The 21715-nt window shown below is 40.2% G+C and overlaps 1 protein-coding gene across 1 annotated transcript in view; it reads right to left on the reverse strand.

Annotated features, from left to right (window-relative positions):
* Positions 1-18203, reverse strand: part of CATSPERE (catsper channel auxiliary subunit epsilon) — a 268765-nt gene extending 250562 nt beyond the window's left edge. The window contains exons 1-2 of the mRNA XM_061185394.1: positions 18008-18203; positions 12118-12166 (exon numbers count right to left, since the gene is read on the reverse strand). Coding sequence (XP_061041377.1) covers positions 12118-12166; positions 18008-18072 — 114 coding nt within the window. The 5' untranslated portion in view covers positions 18073-18203. The remainder of the gene's footprint in view (positions 1-12117; positions 12167-18007) is intronic.
* Between the last annotated feature and the right edge of the window lie 3512 nt (positions 18204-21715).

The following is a 21715-nucleotide window of genomic DNA, read 5'->3' on the forward strand; positions in this document are numbered from 1 at the left end:
GCTATTGTAAACAGAGCTGCAATGAACATTTTGGTACATGACACTTAATGAATTACGGTTTTCTCAGGGTATATGCCCAGTAGTGGGATTGCTGGGTCGTATGGTAGTTCTATTTTTAGTTTTCTAAGGATCCTCCATACTATTCTCCATAGTGGCTGTATCAATTTACATTCCCACCAACAGTGCAAGAGGGTTTCCTTTTCTCCACACCCTCTCCAGCATTTATTGTTTGTAGATTTTTTGATGATGGCCATTCTAACCACTGTGAGATGATATCTCATTGTAGTTTTGATTTGCATTTCTCTAATGATTAATGATGTTGAGCATTCTTTCATGTGTTTGTTGGCAATCTGTATATCTTCTCTGGAGAAATGTCTATTTAGGGCTTCTGCCCATTTTTGGATTGGGTTGTTTTTTTTGATATTGAGCTGCACGAGCTGCTTGTAAATTTTGGAGATTAATCCTTCATCAGTTGCTTCATTTGCAAATATTTTCTCCCATTCTGGGGGTTGTCTTTTGGTCTTGTTTATGGTTTCCTTTGCAGTGCAAAAGCTTTTAAGTTTCAATAGGTCCCATTTGTTTATTTGTGTTTTTATTTCCATTTCTCTAGGAGCTGGGTCAAAAAGGATCTTGCTGTGATTTATGTCATAGACTGTTCTGCCTATGTTTTTGTCTAAGAGTTTGATAGTGTCTGGCCTTACATTTAGGTGTTTAATCCATTTTGAGTTTATTTTTGTGTATGGTGTTAGGGAGTGTTCTAATTTCATACTTTTACATGTACCTGTCCAGTTTTCCCAGCACCACTTATTGAGGAGGCTGTCTTTTCTCCACTGTATATATATTATTGCCTCCTTTATCAAAGATAAGGTGACCATATGTGTGTGGGTTTATCTCCGGGCTTTCTATCCTGTTCCATTGATCGATATTTCTGTTTTTGTGCCAGTACCATACTGTCTTGATTACTGTAGCTTTGTAGTATAGTCTGCAGTCAGGGAGCCTGATTCCTCCAGCTCCGTTTCTCTTTGTCAAGATTGCTTTGGCTATTCGGGGTCTTTTGCATTTCCATAAAAATTGTGAAATTTTTTGTTCTAGTTCTGTGGGAAATGCCAGTGATAGTTTGATAGGGATTGCATTGAACCTGTAGATTGCTTTGGGTAATAGAGTCATTTTCACAATGTTGATTCTTCCAATCCAAGAACATGGTATATCTCTCCATCTATTTGTATCATCTTTAATTTCTTTCATCAGTGTCCTATAATTTTCTGCATACAGGTCTTTTGTCTCCTTAGGTAGGTTTATTCCTAGATATTTTATTCTTTTTGTTTCAATGGTAAATGGGAGTGTTTTCTTAATTTCACTTTCAGATTTTTCATCATTAGTGTATAGGAATGCAAGAGATTTCTGTGCATTAATTTTGTATCCTGCTACTTTACCAAATTCATTGATTAGCCCTAGTAGTTTTCTGGTAGTATCTTTAGGATTCTCTATGTATAGTATCATATCATCTGCAAACAGTGACAGCTTTACTTCTTCTTTTCTGATTTGGATTCCTTTTATTTCTTTTTCTTCTCTGATTGCTGTGGCTACAACTTCCAAAACTGTTAAATAATACTGCTGAGAGTGGGCAACCTTGTCTTGTTCCTGATCTTAGTGGAAATGGTTTCAGTTTTTCACCATTGAGGACGATGTTGACTGTGGCTTTGTCATATATGGCCTTTATTATGTTGAGGAAAGTTCCCTCTATGCCTACTTTCTGCAGGATTTTTATCATAAATGGGTGTTGAATTTTGTCGAAAACTTTCTCTGCATCGATTGAGATGATCATATGGTTTTTCGCCCTCAAGTTGTTAATATGGTGTATCACATTGATTGATTTGCGTATATTGAAGAATCCTTGCATTCCTGGGATAAACTCCACTTGATCATGGGGTATGATCCTTTTAATGTACTGTTGGATTCTGTTTGCTAGTATTTTGTTGAGGATTTTTGCTTCATCAGTGATATTGGCCTGTAGTTTCCTTTCTTTGTGACATCTTTGTCTGGTTTTGGTATCAGGGTGATGGTGGCCTCATAGAAAGAGTTTGGGAGAGTTCCTCCCTCTGCTATATTTTGGAAGAGTTTGAGAAGGATAGGTGTTAGCTCTTCTCTAAATGTTTGATAGAATTCGCCTATGAAGCCATCTGGTCCTGGGTTTTTGTTTGTTGGAAGATTTTTAATCACAGTCTCAATTTCAGTGCTTGTGATTGGTCTGTTCATATTTTCTATTTCTGCCTGGTTCAGTCTCAGAAGGTTGTGCATTTCTAAGAATGTGTCCATTTCTTCCAGGTTGTCCATTTCTTTGGCATAGAGTTGCTTGTAGTAATCTCTCATGATCCTTTGTATTTCTGCAGTGTCAGTTGTTACTTCTCCTTTTTCATTTCTAATTTTATTGATTTAAGTCTTCTCCCTTTTTTTCTTGATGAGTCTGGCTAATGGTTTATCAACTTTGTTTATCTTCTCAAGGAACCAGCTTTTAGTTTTACTGATCTTTGCTCTCGTTTCCTTCATTTCTTTTTCATTTATTTCTGATCTGATCTTTGTGATTTCTTTCCTTCTGCTAACTTTGGGGTTTTTTTGTTTTTCTTTTTCTAATTGCTTTAAGTGTAAGGTTAGGTTGTTTATTTGAGATGTTTCTTGTTTCTTAAGGTAGAATTGTATTGCTATAAACTTCCCTCTTAGAACTGCTTTTGCTGCATCCCATAGGTATTCAGTCATCGTGTTTTCATTGTCATTTGTTTCTAGGTATTTTTTGATTTCCTCTTTGATTTCCTCAGTGACCTCTTGGTTATTAAGTAGTGTATTGTTTAGCCTCCATGTGCTTGTATTTTTTACAGATTTTTTCCTGTAATTGACATCTAGTCTCACAGCATTGTGGTCGGAAAAGGTACTTGATACGATTTCAATTTTCTTAAATTTACCAAGGCTTGATTTGTGACCCAAGATATGATCTATCCTGGAGAATGTTCCATGAGCACTTGAGAAGAATGTGTATTCTGTTGTTTTTGGATGGAATGTCCTATAAATATCAATTAAGTCCATCTTGTTTATCATTTAAAGCTTGTGTTTCCTTATTTATTTTCGTTTTGGATGATCTGTCCATTGGTGAAAGTGGGGTGTTAAAGTCCCCTACTATGATTGTGTTACTGTCGATTTCCCCTTTTATAGCTGTTAGTATTTGCCTTATGTATTGAGGTGCTCCTATGTTGGGTGCATAAATATTTACAATTGTTATATCTTCTTCTTGGATCGATCCCTTGATCATTATGTAGTGTCCTTCATTGTGTCTTGTAATAGTCTTTATTTTAAAGTCTATTTCGTCTGATATGAGAATTGCCACTCCAGCTTTCTTTTGATTTCCATTTACATGGAATATTTTTTTCCATCCTCTCACTTTCAGTCTGTATGTGTTCCTAGGTCTGAAGTGGGTCTCTTGTAGACAGCATATATATGGGTCTTGTTTTTGTATCCATTCAGCCAGTCTATGTCTTTTGGTTGGAGCATTTAATCCATTTACATTTAAGGTAATTATCGATATGTATGTTCCTACTCCCATTTTCTTAATTGTTTTGAGTTTGTTATTGTAGGTCTTTTCCTTCTCTTGTGTTTCCTGCCTAGAGAATTTCCTTTAGCATTTGTTGTAAAGCTGGTTTGGTGGTGCTGAATTCTCTTACGTTTTGCTTGTCTGTAAAGGTTTTAATTTCTCCATCAAATCTGAATGAGATCCTTGCTGGGTAGAGTAATTTTGGTTGTAAGGTTTTCTCCTTCATCACTTTAAATATGTCCTGCCACTCCTTTCTGGCTTGCAGAGTTTCTGTTGAAAGATCAGCTGTTAACCTTATGGGGATTCCCTTGTGTGTTATTTGTTGTTTTTCCCTTGCTGCTTTTAATATTTTTTCTTTGTATTTAATTTTTGATAGTTTGATTAATAAGTGTCTTGGCGTGTTTCTCCTTGGATGTATCCTGTATGAGACTCCTTGTGCTTCCTGGACTTGATTAACTATTTCTTTTCCCATATTAGGGAAGTTTTCAACTATAATCTCATCAAATATTTTCTCAGTCCCTTTCTTTTTCTCTTCTTTTTCTGGGACCCCTATAATTCGAATGTTGGTGCATTTAATGTTTTCCCAGAGGTCTCTGAGACTGTACTCAGTTCTTTTCATTCTTTTTTCTTTATTCTGCTCTGCAGTAGTTATTTTCACTATTTTATCTTCCAGGTCACTTATCCGTTCTTCTGCCTCAGTTATTCTGCTATTGATCCCTTCTAGAGAATTTTTAATTTCATTTATTGTGTTCATCATTGTTTGTTTGCTCTTTAGTTCTTCTAGGTCCTTGTTTAACATTTCTTGTATTTTCTCTATACTATTTCCAATATTTTGAATCATCTTTACTATCATTATTCTGAATTCTTTTTCAGGTAGACTGCCTATTTCCTCTTCATTTGTTTGGTCTGGTGGGTTTTTACCTGGCTCCTTCTTCTGCTGTGTTTTTCTGTCTTCTTATTTTGCTTAACTTATTGTGTTTGGGGTCTCCTTTTCACAGGCTGCAGGTTTGTAGTTCCCTTTTTTTTTGGTGTCTGTCCCCAGTGGCTAAGGTTGGTTCAGTGGGTTGTGTAGGCTTCCTGGTGGAGGGGACTAGTGCCTGTGTTCTGGTGGATGAGGCTGGATCTTGTCTTTCTGATGGGCAGGTCCACGTCTGGTGGTGTGTTTTGGGGTGTCTATGGCCTTATTATGATTTTAGGCAGCCTCTCTGCTAATGGATGGGGTTGTGTTCCTGTCTTGGTAGTTGTTTGCCATAGGGTGTACAGCACTGTAGCTTGCTGGTCGTTGAGTGAAGCCGGGTCTTCACGTTCAGATGGAGATCTCTGGGAGATTTTCGCCGTTTGATATTACGTGGAGCTGGGAGGTCTCTTGTGGACCAGTGTCCTGACGTTGGCTCTCCTACCTCAGAGGCACAGAGCTGATGCCTGGCTGGAGCACGAAGAGCCTTTCATCCACATGGCTCAGAATAAAAGGGAGAAAAAACAGAAAGAAAGAAAGAAAGAAGATAAAATGAAATAAAATAAAATAAAATTAAGTTATTAAAATAAAAAATAATTATTAAGAAAAAAAAATTTTTAAGTAAAAAAAAACATGGACGGACAGAACCCTAGGACAAATGGTAAAAGCAAAGCTATACAGGCAAAATCACACACAGATTCATACACATACACACTCACAAAAAGAAAAAAAAATATATCTTTTGCTCCCACAGTCCATCTCCTCAACTTGGGATGATTCGTTGTCTATTCAGGTATTCCACAGATGCAAGGTACCTCAAGTTGATTGTGGAGATTTAATCCGCTGCTCCTGAGGCTGCTGGGAGAAATTTCCCTTTCTCTTCTTTGTTCGCACAGCTCCTGGGGTTCAGCTTTGGATTTGCACCCGCCTCTGAGTGTAGGTCGCCTGAGGGCATCTGTTCTTTGCTCAGATAGGATGGGGTTAAAGGAGCAGCTGATTCGGAGGCTCTGGCTCACTCAGGCTGGGGGGGAGGGAGGGGTACGGATGCCAGGCGAGCCTGCGGAGGCCAGCATGACGTTGCAACAGCCTGAGGTGTGCCGTGTGTTCTCCTAGGGAAGTTGTCCCTGGACCACGGGACCCTGGCAGTGGTGGGCTGCACAGGCTCCCGGGAGTAGTGTGGAGAGTGACCTGTGCTTGCACACAGGCTTCTTGGTGGCAGCAGCAGCAGCCTTAGAGTCCCATGCCCATCTCTGTGGTCCGCGCTGATAGCCGCGGCTCACGCCCGTCTCTGGAGCTCCTTTAAGCAGCGCTCTTAATCCCCTCTCCTCGTGCACCAGGAAACAAAGAGGGAAGAAAAAGTCTGTTGCCTCTTCGGCGGGTCCAGACTTTTTCCCAGACTCCCTCCCGGCTAGCCATGGCGTACTAGCCCCCTTCAGGCTGTGTTCACGCAGCCAACCCCAGTCCTCTCCCTGGAATCTGACCGAAGCCCGAGCCTCAGCTCCCAGCCCCCGCCCACCCCGGCGGGTGAGCAGACAAGCCTCTCGGGCTGTTGAGTGCTGGTCGGCACCAATCCTCTGTGCGGGAATCTCTCCGCTTTGCCCCCCACACCCCTGTTGCTGTGCTCTCCTCTGTGGCTCTGAAGCTCCCCCGCTCCATCACCCGCAGTGTCTGCCCGTGAAGGGGCTTCCTAGTGTGTGGAAACCTTTCCTCCTTCACAGCTCCCTCCCGGTGGTGCAGGTCCCGTCCCTATTCTTTTGTCTCTGTTTTTTATTTTTTCTTTTGCCCTACCCAGGTACGTGGGGAGTTTCTTGCCTTTTGGGAGGTCTGAGGTCTTCTGCCAGCATTCAGTAGGTGTTCTATAGGAGCTGTTCCACATGTAGGTGTATCTCTGATGTATTTGTGGAGAGGAAGATGATCTCTGTGTCTTACTCTTCTGCCACCTGGAAGCTCCCCTCTGAGAAATTCTTTATCTCTCCTTCTATTCTAAATGATAATCGTGCTGGGCAGAGAATCCTAGGTTACAGATTTTTCCCTTTTAGGACTTTGAATATGCCTTGCCACTCCCTTCTGGCCCACAACTTTTCTGTAAAGAAATCAGCTGATAGCCTATGGGGGTTCCCTTGTAATTAACTCTTTGGTTTTATCTTGCTGGCTTTAGAATCCTCTCTTTAACTTTTGCCATTTTAATTATGTCTTGGTGTAGGCCTGTTTGGGTTCATCTTGTTCAGGACCCTCTGTGCTTCCTGTACCTGGATATCTGTTTCCTTCTTTAGGTGTGGGGAGTTTTCAGCCATAATTTCTTCAAATACATTTTCAATTCCCCTTTCTCTTTCTTCTCCTTCTGGGATCCCCATTACGCATAGATTGGCATGCTTTATATTATCCCATAGGTCTTTTATATTGCTTTCATTTTTTTTTCCACTTGGTTTTCTGTCTGCTGTTCTGATTGTGTGATTTCCATTATTTAATCTTCCAGATCACTTATTAGTTCTCTTGCCTTATTCACTCTGCTATTCACTGCCTTTAGCTCAGCTTTTGTCTTGGCAAATGAGTTCTCTAATTTTTCCTACTTCCTTTTTATAGTTTCTACTTTCTTTTTACAGTAACCTGCATATCTATCAATAGCCCTTCTTAATTCCTTCAGCATTTTCATTATCTCCTTTTTGAACTCAGTGTCTATTAGACTGAAGAGGGCTGTTTCATGGTTTGTTCTTTCAGGGGAATTCCCTTGATCTTTTAATTTGGAGTGGTTCCTCTGCTTCTTCATTTTACTTATATTTCTCTTGCTCTATGAATTTAGGAGAAACAATATCCACTGTGGTCTTGGAGGGCTATTTTTATGTGGGAGCGTCCCTTTTGTAGACTGTATGGGTTTAACATGTTTGGTGCAAGTGCTGTTTTGAGTACAGATGCCTGCCGCCTCTTTCTTTGGTGTGTGCTGGCTGTTATCCCCTTGATAGGAGGTATGACTGGTGTTGTGGTGGCCAGAGCCTTCACTCGATGTTGAGCAGGTCCTCCTCTTTGCTCTGTGGTTGTCACTGCCCTGTCAGGGGCAAGGTCTGCTCCTTAGTTTTAGGAATAGAAGCCCCAGATCCATTTCTGAGCTGTGTTTCTGAACTGCAGTGCATGGTATGTGGGATTGGAGTGCTCTCACTGGGAGAGGAGCCACTGAATATTCCTCTGCCAGAGCTGTTCACTGATGAGTGTGCTCTGTTGTGTCACCTTTCACCTGTTGTGCAGGCTCACAAAGTACACAGTTGTTGGCACTGCACTCAGCCCCGCCTCAACCATGGGCATGCCGGCAATCAGCCCTCATGTCTCTCAGGCATTGTTTTCACAAGGCCACCAGCACAGATCCACTGAAGTCAGGTGCCAGGACTGGAGTAGTCACGCACCTGGACCTGCTGTGCAAGCTATGGAGGCAGCCCAGATCCTGACCTGGGTCAGCCCCCATGTGCATGCACCCACAAAGCCCACAGCTGCTAAGGCCAGACCTATCCCAGCCATGGGAGCACCCATTGTCTGCTCGGATGTCCTACAGGCGCTGAATTTACAAAGCCAATGGTGGAGGTGTAAATCAGGGGCTCACAGAGGCACGGGGAGAGATTCCAGCCCTACTTCCTAAGTCACACAGCCCTGGGGCTCAACTATGATTTCAGCCCCGCCTCTGCATGTGAGCAACCCACTGGCCTGCTCCCGGAGCCTGCCAAGGTGGCGGCTGGTGCCAGAGCCTGCTTAGGCGTGAGCCCACCAAGGTGGTGGCTGGGGCTTGCGAGCCTGCCCTGGCAGCAGCAAGGGAGTAGGAGTCTGCTAGGCAGGAGCCTGCTGAGGTGGTGGATGGAGCATGCACTCCTGGAGCCCATGGAGGTGGAGGCTGGTGCATGGAGGTGGGGGCTGGTGCCAGGAGAAAGAGGCTGCTATGGCAACCCCACTCCTCCCTTTGTGCATCACTTAACAATGGAGCTTTGTTTCTAGGCAGGCCCGGGCTTCTTCCGCAAACAGCCCTGGTTGTGGCTGTAATACACTCCAGCCCCTTCAGGCTGTCTCCTGCGCACAGCCAAAACCAGTCCTCTAAAACCTGAGTTTCAGCACCCAGTCCCCACCCATACCAGTGGATGCATGTCTCAGGCTGGGGCATGCAGGGTGGTGGCACGACCAACTGTGCAGGTCTCTGTTCTGCCTGCCACAAACCAGTTGATGCACTCTCCTCTGAGCATGTGAAGCACCCTTTCTGTCCTGGCTGATCTCCCCACCAGGGAGGGGGCTTCCCAGAGTGCAGGAACCTTTCCTTTTTCACAGCTCCCTCCCAGGGGTGCCAGTCCTGTCCCACTTCCTCTTTTGTTTTTCCTTTCATCCTACCTGGTTATGTGGAGATCTTTCTTGTCCTTTCAGGTTTTTGAGATCTTCTGCTAGTGTTCAGTAGGTATTATGTGAGAACTGTTCCACTGTAGATGTATTTTTGATGCATTTGTGGGAGGAGGTGAGTTCCACATCCTTCTACTCTGCCATTTTTATTCCTCTCCCCAACCATTATCAGGTAAATTACTTATCTCCATTTCTTTAAGGGTTTTTTTTTCCCCTGAGGTTTTATCTTATTCTTTTGTTTGGAACATATTCCTCTGTTAATTCATTTTCCTTGACTCTTTGTTGATTTCTACAGTAGATGAAACTACCATCTCTCCCAGTCTTGAAGGCATGGCCTTGTGTAGGAGATGAGCCTACTGTTCAACCCTGCCTTAGCTCTTGGTTATCTCTCTTTGTGATTGTCCAAGCAGCCTATTTTATTTTTAATAGCTCCTAGTAGTTGAGGATGTGCCAAGACCTGTCAGTGTCCCAAAGGGGAGAATCTGTCAGCACCTAGATTCATGCTGATTAGCATCCAGATCCTCAGGCAGCAGCTTTTAAAGTGTGCAAATATATACTGTCCTGTGGAATTGCAAGCATATAAGCCCCACTGGCCACCAGAGGCAGGCAATCTGTGGTGATTCCAGGGCAGCAGTCACAAAAATCAGGGCTCCAGATGAGTGTACAAGCTCCTATATCAGAAATACCAATGAACTGTAATGAGGCAGAGGGAGAGTGCAAAGACAGTATCCAACAGTGTATGTTCCCTAAGAGCACCTTCATGTGTGCCAATCCTCATGCTGAAATTTCAGGAAAAGCAAAAAGGTGGGGAGGGACTTTTTAAAATGCTTTCCATCAAGAAGATTCATGGACTACTTAATCCCTGAAGTATTATGCATACTTAATATTTTCTTTCTTTCTCTGAATATTACTTTCAAGCAAGCACAATACCGCTGGTTTTATCATCTACTCTCTTGACTTTTGTCTAACTTCTGCTCTGATAATCAAACTCTGGCTCCTAATCTGCATTTCTGCAATGACATAACTTTATTGTTTTAGGGACCAATTATCAATTAAAGATGAAACATTTCTGTCACCTATATAAAAGTAATAAAGGAACAGTAGAAAAGAAAAAGGGTGATTTTAAAAAAGATTAATAAAATGGTCAATCATATAACAAAGTTCTTCAAGAAAAAAAGATGAAGTACATAAACAAATAATATTAGAGAAATAAAATAACTACAAATAGAAATTTAAGTGATATGCAAAGATTATAAAGAAATGGATACCAATAAATTTTAAGACAAATGCACATTTTAAAAGGAAATATAGTTTTAATAACCTAAATGGGAAAAGAATTTGAAAAAGAATAGATACATGTATATGTATAACTGAATCACTTTGCTGTACACCTGAAACTAACACAACATTGTTAATCAGCTCTACTCCAATATAAAATAAAAATTAAAAAAAGGAAAATATAGTTTACATAGATTCCTTTTGCCTGGTTTTGAATAATGTAAATACAACAATATCTGTAAATAGAATATGAATGTAAACTGATACAATTACTTTGTAAAATCTTTTGGCACCATCTACTAAAGCTGAACATACGCACATGCCTTATGACTTACCAATTCCACACCTAGGTATACACCCAGCAGAAATACATACATATGTTAAGCAGAAAATAGGCATAAGAATGTTCATAGCAGCCCTAATCACAGTAGAATAAAAATGGAAAAAACTGATTGTTTATCTAGAGTAGAATGATATATATATTGTTGTATGTTAATTCAAGGGAATAATATACAGAATTGAAACTCCAACTACATGAAACATGTTGCAGAGAGGATCAGTCAAATCTACCAATAGAAAAGAAGTTAAGAACTCAACACATCCATATATAAAACAAAGATGATACCAGAAAAAATAATAAGGAAACAATAAATTTTAAAATACATGCTGGTTCATTCTATGGAGAAAGTAATGTAAATGCCTACCTTATATTATATACAAGGTGGACTCCAGATATTACTTATGACCTTTATTTGAAAAGTAAAAATATAAATCATATAAAAGAAAATGTAGGATAAAAATCTTTGCAATGCAGGGTAGGCAAAATTTTTTCTTAAATAAAATTCCAAAAAAGTATAAACTGTAACATCAAATAAGGGAGGGGATGGCTCAACAAAAGTCATCTTTTTAAAAAATAAAGTATCCATGGACAAAGTCAATGGTTAGATGAGTAGATGAGAGGCTAGGAAATGATAACTAAAATATTTAAAATCAACATTTGACTAATACATAGAGTGGAACGTAGACAATGCTCTGTAACGAGAAAAGGGCAGAAAATTAAGTGGAAAATGGGCAAAAATGAAAAATGAAAAGGCAATTCACAGGAGAATCCTCCATAAATATGAGAAACGATGCTCAAAATCACTAGTCATCAGAGAATTGAAAATAACAACAGCAGTAAACTATTACTATGTAGTAATGAGATTGGTTAAAAAAATGGGAAATTCAATAATACCAAATTCTGGTGAAGATGTTCACTGGTTAAGAATATAAATTGTGATTGCCATTTTGGAAAAAATCTTGCAGAATTTAGTTAAGTTAGGTGTCTGTTTCCCTATGTCCTACCAACCATAGCTGAAAAATTATTGCACAGATTCATAAAAGGACATGCAGAAGGGCGTTCATCACAATGTTTTTTGTGGTGGTAGGAAGCCATTCATCCATCATTAGGGAGTGGAATAAATAAGTAATATACACACACACTAGTAATCAGGTGGCATTAAGAAGAAATGAACTAGACAATGTTGAATTTAAAAAGTAATGTAGAGAGGGAAGTCTATAGCTTGGGTGACCATGCATCCTGGTTTGTCTAGACAGTTCCGATTTATACCTATTGTCCCAGCATAACTGTTAATAGCACTATCTTTAATTCTCAGTAGTTTAACAATATACTGCATGGTCATCCTATCTGTATCAATAACACCATTTTGTGAATGTTGAATCACAAAAACACTCAAAACAACACTACCTATTTTTGCTAAATACATATTTAAAGACATTTATTGGAGGGGGAATTTATATTAGGAAGATATATACGATGAGGAAATAAAATAAAAATAAAAGAATGACACTGTGCTGTATGACTGAGTATGATTAACTTTGCTCTCTGCTGTGAAGTCAAAAAAATTAATAATTACAGTTTAAAAAAGTAAACACTTACGGCACTTCTGGTACTAAAAATGTGGTAGTTTGGGCTGTTACTGGAATACCTGCAGAGGAAAATGTCAAATATGAATACTAAAACTAATTTCTCCCCCAAATAAAAGGGATTCTATACTTGGTCAGAGCATGCCTGAGCTGCCATGAGCTTTACATTATTGCCCAAGCACCTTTTTAGAAAGTATAGTCGGGGCTAAAACTGGGAATATCAGCAACATCTACCCATAACTCAAGGTGCGCTCAAGGTTGCTCAGTATCTGAAGACACTATAGCAAGAAGTAAATACTTTTACATCTTGTTTTTGTTTTAGAATAAAAACTGTTGAAGAATATTGGCTCTAACTCCTTCACCTGTAAACTGAGTTAAAATAAAATGAATAAAGATTGAAAATCAAAAAAACAGTATTTCTTATTTGAAGCAATGAAGTAAAGAGCAAATTTCTATGAGTCCTTGTTCATTATCATTTCTCGCTATAATTCAGAGTACTTTAATTTCTGTCTATATGATTTATCTACTCTCCAATAAAAATATAATGTGAGCCACCTATGGAATTGAAAGTTTTCTAGTAGCCACATTAAAAAAGTGAGAAAAAACAAGTGATATTGCTTCTAATAATATATTTTATTCAAAAGTATTGTTTTTTTTGGTACTAAGTCTTTGAAATCTGGTGTATATACTACACTAACAAAACATCTCAATTTTGACTAGCCACATTTCGAGTGCTCAAAAGCCAGATAAGGCCAGTGGCTATCATAAAGCATCATCTTGAAATTCCCTTTACCTTCCCTTTGCTTCAGTAATCTATTCCATGTCTACATTACACACTTAATTGCCACTGGAATTGCTCCATCCTTAAAATCTTGCAATTTCTGTGTGTATTTGTATGTGGAATTGCTGGGATATCACTATGTAACTCTTTTAATAGATGTCAGTCACATAATGAAATATATTTTATTATTTATAATGAAACATATTTTATCTATATGCAGATTGCAGATCAAATATAAAAACATTTTAATGTATTTTTATATATCCCTATAAATTAAAATGGAATATATTTTCATCAAAGGTCTCTTTTCAAGTAAGTATGAACCACCTCCCACTTATGAATCTAAGACCTCTTTCACTACAGTAAGAAAGACAGAAACCTTAGGAAAGAGAAAAATACAAGTGAAAAATTTTGTATTTTAATTTACAAAGTTAACCTCGGCAATTTGTGAATGAAACCTGGTAGCTAAATAATAAAACTACCTTCTCTGACAAGCCCTTTTCCCCACCTTCTCCTTTATCAGCTTCCAACTCCTACTAAGGCTGGGTACAGGTTATGGAGGGAACAGTAGCTAAAGGAGTCATATTTAATTTATTAACTTCATCACAGACAACTATAATAACACCTTCTCATTCCTGCTTCCTTAACTATGTCAAATATTTACTGTGTTATTGTTGGAAATGGATCTGGAATGATCAAAGGTGTGGGTGTGCAGATGGCCCATGTGCTAGGACAATTTTTTAATGAAAAGGACAGTGTCATCTCACTCTGGGACTCTAAGAATGTACCTTTCCTATTCTCTCTAGTGTATTCCCACTCTACCAGTTCTTCAAAATCAAAGAGAATTCTTGACTTTTACCCCTTCCTTCATCTCCTAGGAGATACGTCCCTTCCTGACTTCACTTTTTCTCTCTCTATCCAGCCTAAAAAATATATTCTTTGGGTAAACCATTTTCTCTCAAACCCCTTATTCATCCTACTATATCTGTCCTGGAATTGGTCCTCAATAGGTCATACTCTTGGGTATCTGACAGAAGCATATGCTAAATCATTCATGTGGGACAACCATATATTGCAGGAAGCACAGGATTCCCAAAGAAAGTCCAACCCCCACTGGATATATTAATCTAACAGAAAAAAAGACTTTGAGACAAAAAGTGTTTTCAGGGACAAAGAAGATCAATCCATTATAAGTGTGACCCAATAGAATAGTAGAGCATGAGAAAACATATTCTTTTCAAGTGCATATGGAACATTTAGAAAAACTGATCATCTATTAGGACATAAAGCAAGTCTCAACAAATTTCAAAGAATAGGTATCATATGGACCCTGCTCTATGATTATAGTACAATTAATGGAGACATTATTAACAAAAATATAATCAAATATTTACATATTTGGAATAAAAAACAAACTTCTAAATAATTCGAGGGTTATAGAAGAAATAGTGATTATAGTTAAAAATGTCTAGAAGTGAATGATAATGAAATGATTACATATCATTTCTTACGGGATACAGCAAAGGAGTACTATATGGGGTATTAATACCTTTAAATGCCATATTAGAAAAGAATAAAGACCAAAAACTGTGAGCTAAATGTCTGGCTTAAGATATTTGAGAAAAAATATCAGAATAAGCCTAACGAAAATAAAAGAGAGAAAAATGAAAACAGAAATCAATAAAATAGAAAACAAAAACACAAAAATAGGTAAAACAGACAAGCTTCTGACAAGACATTAAATGATTTGAAGTGGTACTTTCAAATCTACACTAAAACACTTACGCTCAGGGGTTTAACATATGAGTCCAATCACAACATTCAAGGAAAAGTTATCCTAATCCTATACAAATTTTTCCAAAGAACTGAAAAAGAGATAATACTCTCCAGCTCATTTTGTAAAGCTAGTGTAACACTGATATCAAAACCAACCTAAGACATTATGAAAAAGAAAAATATAGACATAAAAATCCTAAAGAAAATATTTGCAAATTGAATACAACAAAGTATAAAGAGATGATAAACCATGACCAAGTTGCACTTATGTATGCAAAGATGATTTTATTAGAAAACTCTACAAATGAAACTCACCACACATTTTAAAGAGGGAATAAAACACAATTGTTTCAATAGGTAAAAAAAATAATAAAATTTCATATAAATTCATAATTTAAAAAATTTACTAAAGAAGAAATGCAAAGAAAGTTTCTTAACCACGATAAAAACCATCTACAGAACACCTAGAGCAAACAATATCCTAGATGGCAATTAGTACCATCCCCTTAAAAATTTGGAATGAGAGAAGGATGCCACTATTACCATGTCTATTCAACACTGTGTTGGAGGCCTTAGCCAATATGATAAGAAAAATAAATTAAGATTGAAAAGGAGGAAACAGAACCCATTTTTACAGAAGATCTAAATAGAGATACACAATGCTCATTGGATAGGAAGATTTAATATTCATATAGATGTCATTTCTTCCCATCTATAGAAACAGATTCACTGCAACTCCAAGCAAAATCCTGAGTTTTTCATAGTACTTGACAATCTGATTCTAAAATTTATGTTAAAGTGTAAAAGTCCAAGAATGATCAGAACCCTTCTCGAAAAGAATAGGGAAGACTTGCCCTACTAGATATGATGACTTAAAACATTGTGTTATTGGTGCATCAACAGACAAATTGACCAATGGAAGAGAGCAGAATAGTAAACTCAGAGTAGGCATATGTCCATATGGAAGTTTTGTATAGGACAGAGGTGATATGTCAGATCAATTGAGGAAAATGGAGGTGAAAAATAGATCTGGATCCACAAGGAAAAAGAAGAAACTGCACTCCTACCTTAGATCATTTTAGAAAACCAACTCCATTGGGATAAGAAATATCAAAAACCAAATGTTAATACTCTTAGTGTAACCAAGCAGGACCCTACGGGGCCTTCCTGGGACAGACTTCTCCCCCCTACATCCTCTACTTGCCTCTTGCTTATAGAAAAGCTTTAGTCTCCCATGCCTCCCCTGAGTCTCAAAAGGCTGGCTCAAGCATTAATGAAAGAATGTGAACACGCAGTAACAAACAACAGCAGTTGGGCTACAAGAGCTGGTAACAATTTAAATAATAGATCAGCCATATAGCAGTCACAAAATCTTTAGTGCCTCCCTGAAGGATATAGATAACAGTGCCTGATGCACATTCCTGAGTTGTTTTGCAGACACTAAAACCCCCACCAGAAGGAAGAGGTTAAGCATGCTGACCACCAGTACACAGACTCCAGACTGGTTGGAACCAGAAGGTTGATGATTGAGATTCCCAAAATACTACCCTGTTACTTCACCAACAACCAATAAGAGAATTGTGCACAAGCTAATCATATACCCTGAGTCCCTCACTCTCAAACTGTCTTTAAAAACCCTTCCCTGAAGTCCATTGGTGAGTTCAGGTCTTGAGCATTTATTGCCTCCTTGTACCTGCAATAAATGCTGAACTTTCCTTCACCACAACCCAGTGTCAGTAGATTGGATTTACTGCGAACCAGCAAGCAGACCCAAGTTCAGTAACACTGGTAGAAAATTTAGGTAAATACCTCTAAGACCTCGGGGCAGGGAAATATTTCTTAAATAAAACATCTACCCTGGAATTCTCAACTCCCCCACCCCCCAAAGGCTAACAATAAAATACAAATTCATTATATTAAGTTTAAGAAATCTTGTCCTTTAAAAGCACACCTTATTAAGAACTAAAATTCAGGGAATCTGTGACTACCATGACAAAAAAATACCATTTTTGTCTTCCCTAACCTCTAATTGAAATTTAGCATTTCCTTAATTATGAATGTATACCAGGAGTTGGCAAACTACGTTCTTTGGGCCAAATCCCATCTGTTTTTGTAAACGGATTTGTATTTGCACACAGCCAAGCCCTTTGTTTACTACTGTTGGTGTATGCTGTCCCCTACAATAGCAGAGTTGAGTGGCTAAAATATAGACTGCATTGACTGAAAAGCCTAAAATATTTAATATCTGGTCCTTTACGCTAAAGTTGATGACTTCTGGTGTACAACATAACAAACGTTATAAACTCCCTAAGTTCACAGGTGAACCTGAATAATATCAGCTACCATAATTTATTGATACAGGCATGTGTTGACAGCTTGAAATATATCATTGTATTCAAGCCTCACAACAACCACATGAGACAGGTTTAATCATCATTTTATAAAGAAGAAAATGAAGGTTTACAAAGTTCTGTCAGAATGCTACGTTTTTACTTTTTCTCAGTACTTCAATAATCCTTTCCAACGGCTACTCTCACTCTATTTGAACTCTCCATCTGTCCATTTAGATGCCATGGATCCCTTCCTTCTGAAACCTCTATAATAGTTTGATTTATTGTTGGTATCCTTACATCTTTATGTTAGAAGGTAATAATAATCGTTATAGCAAAGCCTCCATTAAACAAAATATTCGCAAAATCTTATTTTTCTAGTTAATCATCTGTATTTTAACCTGTGTTGAAAATCTAAAATATTTTGATACACTTTCCAATCCAGCAGTCACCTAATGTTGACCAAAAAGTAAACTTGCATGGAGGATCTCTCAGAACTTTAAAGTTTTCCTTCCCCAAATCAACCCACTTTATGCGGGAATTACATACCCTTACGTTTGCAGAGTGTATATTTTATAAAGCACTCTCTCACAAATCATTCAACCACAACTACCTAACATAAACCATCAACTACTCTGTTACCCTAGTGAAGCGCGCGCACCCCCCGCCCCGCCCCCGCCATTTCTGGTGGAGACTTTTTGGTTCTCCTGTGCTTCTCTTCCCTCTGGCAAAAGGGTGCAGTGGGGTCCAGGGGATGGCGACGTGAAGGTACCGCGACCCTACGGCGGGAACTTGAGGAGACAGCCAAGTCCTAACAGCGTGCCCTCATTTCCCGCCCTCATTCACTGAAAACTCTCGGAAGGGGCGGGGGGAGCCGGGGCTGGTGTTGGGGGAACTGGGAGACCAGGCTGTGGTCTACAAGAGCGCCTGGCCCCGGGACGCTGAGGCGCCGGGGTGGGTCCCCGCCTGTCCGGCCCCAGGGGCGCCCCCCTTGCCCGCGACTGGCGTCTCTTTACCTCCACAGAGCCGAGCCGCAACAGCTCAGCCAAGACAGCAGCACCGCCACTCCTGAGGCTGACATGGCTGGCGGCGGTTCGCAGCCACCCAACAGCCCGGCGCGCCCGCCAGTCCGCGCGCTCCCGCGGACGCCGGTGGCTGGAGGTGCTCGGTGCCCGCGCCGGGGGCTGGGGTCGGACGCTCATCGCGATGCGAGGGCGTGTGCGCCCGCGCGCCAGCCGCCCCTGGAGAGGCGAGGGTGCGTGCGCATGCGTGCAAGCGCGCGCTGAGGCCGGGGCTCCCCAGGCGTCAGAAAGTTAGCTGCTGGACGCGAAAGCGTAAATCAGATTTTCGGCAAAGCGGAGCTATGCTTTTTTCGAATGAAATAGCAAAACCACTTAAACTGACCACTGAAAATCCGAACTGACAGGATGAAGGTGAAACTTCTAAGTTAGTGTATCTTTTAGCCCAATCTTGTGACAGTATATAATCATTGCAATAGCTGTTACATATCTGGCAGTACTTTCCAGGGAGCAGGCACTCCATAAGTGATTTTAAAGGTGAACAGAGGGGGCTTCCCTGGTGGCTCAATGGTTAAGAATCCGCCTGCCAATGCAGGGGACACGGGTTCAAGCCCTGGTCCGGGAAGATCCCACATGCTGCAGAGCAACTAACCCTGTGCACCACAACTAATGAGCCTGCGCTCTAGAGCCCGCAAGCCACAACTACTGAAGCCCTCGTGCCCAGAGTCCCGTGCTCCGCGACAAGAGAAGGCCCCGCTAGCTGCAACTAGAGAAAGCCCGCGTGCAGCAACGAAGAGCCAAAAATAAAATAGGTAAAATTTAAAAATTAAAAAAAAAAAAGTTGAACAGAAATGAATAGTAAAGTGTGCCTATTGAACACCTGCTTTATGCCCAACACTATCTCGTGCACTTGAGTACAAAAGAACAGGAACAGGACAGGACCTTCCTGGTGGTCCAATGGGTAAGACTGCACTCCCAACCGGGTTCCATCCCTGGTCGGGGAACTAGATCCCACAGGCCGCAAGTAAGAGTTCACATGCCACAACTAAAGATCCCACTTGCTGCAACTAAGACCCGGCACGGAGGGAGAAAGGAAAGAAGGAAAGAAAAAAGGAAGGAAGGAGAGAGAGACAGCATTCTGGTTTGCAAAGGGATTTGTAATCTTGTAGTAAAGCCAAGGTAAACAAACACCAAAGTTATCACGTAGTATTATAATTTATCTGTTTACTTGTACCAAATAATCTGAATCCTTGAGGACTATAATTGTATCTTTATTCATCTTCGTGTTATCAGTGCCCAGCATAATCTTATTTTGTAGTTAAGTTCTCAGTGTTTACTGACTTAATGAATCACTGAATAAAAGTAGTAAAATTTGCTCTAAGGACTATAAGAGAATGTATATATATGATTTGGGAGACACTACATTTAATGCGATTCTATTCCCAGTTTATTCCAAAACAACTTTATATCAGAACTAGATGGCATAGTTAATTTGTGTTGCAGTTGGAAGAGCATTAGATCAGCAGTAGGCATTGTCAACCGCAAAAATAAAGCAGCTAGTTATTTTACCAGCAAAATGGGTTTATTTGGGAGTAGCAGAGAATTGCAATTCAGGACAGGCAAGCTATGGTGAATCACAGGCAAGTCTGAAGAACAAAGGAGAAGGGGCTTGCTTTTATTAGGTTTTAGGAGGAAATGCTTGAGTTGTTTTGAACAAACGTGCATTGGAGAAGAGCCAGGGTCAGAGGTTATGGCAGTTTCTCTTTGGGTACAAGTGTTAGTGCACTGCTGCTGGGTCAAGGAGGGATCTTCCTTCCTTTTTCTTAAAAGCAGGAGATAAAATTGCTGTGTGAAAAATGTCCTCCCTTATACCAGAAGGAAAGTAGCATTCTATCTTTCTTCTTGCTGCTGGTTATGCAGGCTGCAACAAGTGGCAGGTGGGTGAGAGCTCCCTCTTTAGGGCTTCCTGACTCCATTTAAGATGAAGTTGCCTTTATTTTCACTCAAACCCCTCATCTCAACCCCGGCGCCATTGCAGACACATCATTTTCACATAACTCTCCAGGAATTTAAAATATTCCAAAGCTCAGTGGGAAAGGCTCGTGGTTAACTCTAATTTTGAAGCAATCTAAGGAATCTGATAAGCCTGCATCCTTTCCCTATACATAGTATTTCCCCCACCACATAGCAGTTAAATGACATGGAATTGAAATGACAACCAAAAAGTGCAGTCTGGGCAAGGGGGGTGATGGGGGGATAAGATGGAGTGGCTTTGTGGGAACAAGAATATCCTCCTCTTGGAGTCGTAAAGAATCAAGGTAAACAGGGGGACGTCAGGACCATGCCTCAGCGATTCGTTCTTGAGCCAGTGCCTAGGCTGTACAGGCAGAACCTGCTTTCAAATGACTGAATTACTTACAATTGGTGGTTACCTTATTGTAGGTGCCCAAGTTGGGTGAGCTCACTTTCTATTGAAAGCCCTTTTGTCTTATCTTGAAATTTACCTCCCCTTTGATAGGGACAACTCCTCCCTAAAATGGAACTCCAATAGCCACCCAACCCCTATTTCACATCTTGTACCAGAGCTTGTTCAGGACAAAGTGGGAGGAAAAGATAATGTGTAAACCTGTGGGAACTGATCACTCTCTCCTCACCTCCTTAGGACCATGAGTGTCCCCAGCCTACATTCCAGCTCCTCACTAGTTCCCCCAGGTCATAGTTCCATCCTGGCCCCTAATCTGAAATAGACTGTCTGGCATCACCAGGGACCCTGCACTACTTGTAACAGAGGACATGTTCCTAGCATGTCAAATTAGAATCATTTGTTACAATATCGTGTTTTGGGTATATATAGTTTATGTCATAGGCTACAAAACTGCTCATGGATAACATTGTTTCTATAATACATGAGGCAAAATGCATTTCAAGTTTCGATAGACATGAAATGAATTTGGTGGACACTTCTGCCACTTCACCCTGAATTCTGACATTTAGACACATAGTCCAGGAATCCTTGATCACAATGGAAAGATTGGCACCGCTGAAGTTAACACCTTTATTTTCTGAAGACTTAGCCATAGTCATAGTCACACTGATGTACACGCTGCATGATCCTGTATCACATCTGTTTTCATTCTTTGTCAAAAGGCATTAGAAAAAAGTGCAGTATCTAATTTCTAACCCACTATTCCTGCATCAGAAATATAATTCACTCTAATCCCTAACTCCATTTAAAAAATTTGCATGAGGGCTTCCTTGGTGGCACAGTGGTTAAGAATCTGCCTGCTAATGCAGGGGACATGGGTTCGAGCCCTGGTCTGGGAAGATCCCATAGGCCGTGGAGCAACTAAGCCCATGCGCCACAACTACTGAGCCTGCGCTCTAGAGCCCATGAGCCATAACTGCTGAGCCCGCCTGCCACAACTACTGAAGCCCACGCACCTAGAACCCATGCTCTGCAACAAGAGAAGCCACCACAATGAGAAGCCCACGCACCACAACAAAGAGTAGCCCCCGCTCTCTGAAACTAGAGAAAGCCCGCGTACAGCAACGAAGACCCAACACAGCCAAAAATAAAATAAATTTATTTAAAAAAATAAAAAATTTGCATGAATACTTTAAATTAGTCCCATTAAAGTAATATAGCATCCAATGGAGTTTAAATTCCCTTAACAAGTATTTATCAAGCTATTAAAATGTGGCAGA

The sequence above is a fragment of the Eubalaena glacialis genome, chromosome 3 (genome assembly GCF_028564815.1).
Source record: "Eubalaena glacialis isolate mEubGla1 chromosome 3, mEubGla1.1.hap2.+ XY, whole genome shotgun sequence".
Classification (NCBI taxonomy): Eukaryota; Metazoa; Chordata; class Mammalia; order Artiodactyla; family Balaenidae; genus Eubalaena; species Eubalaena glacialis.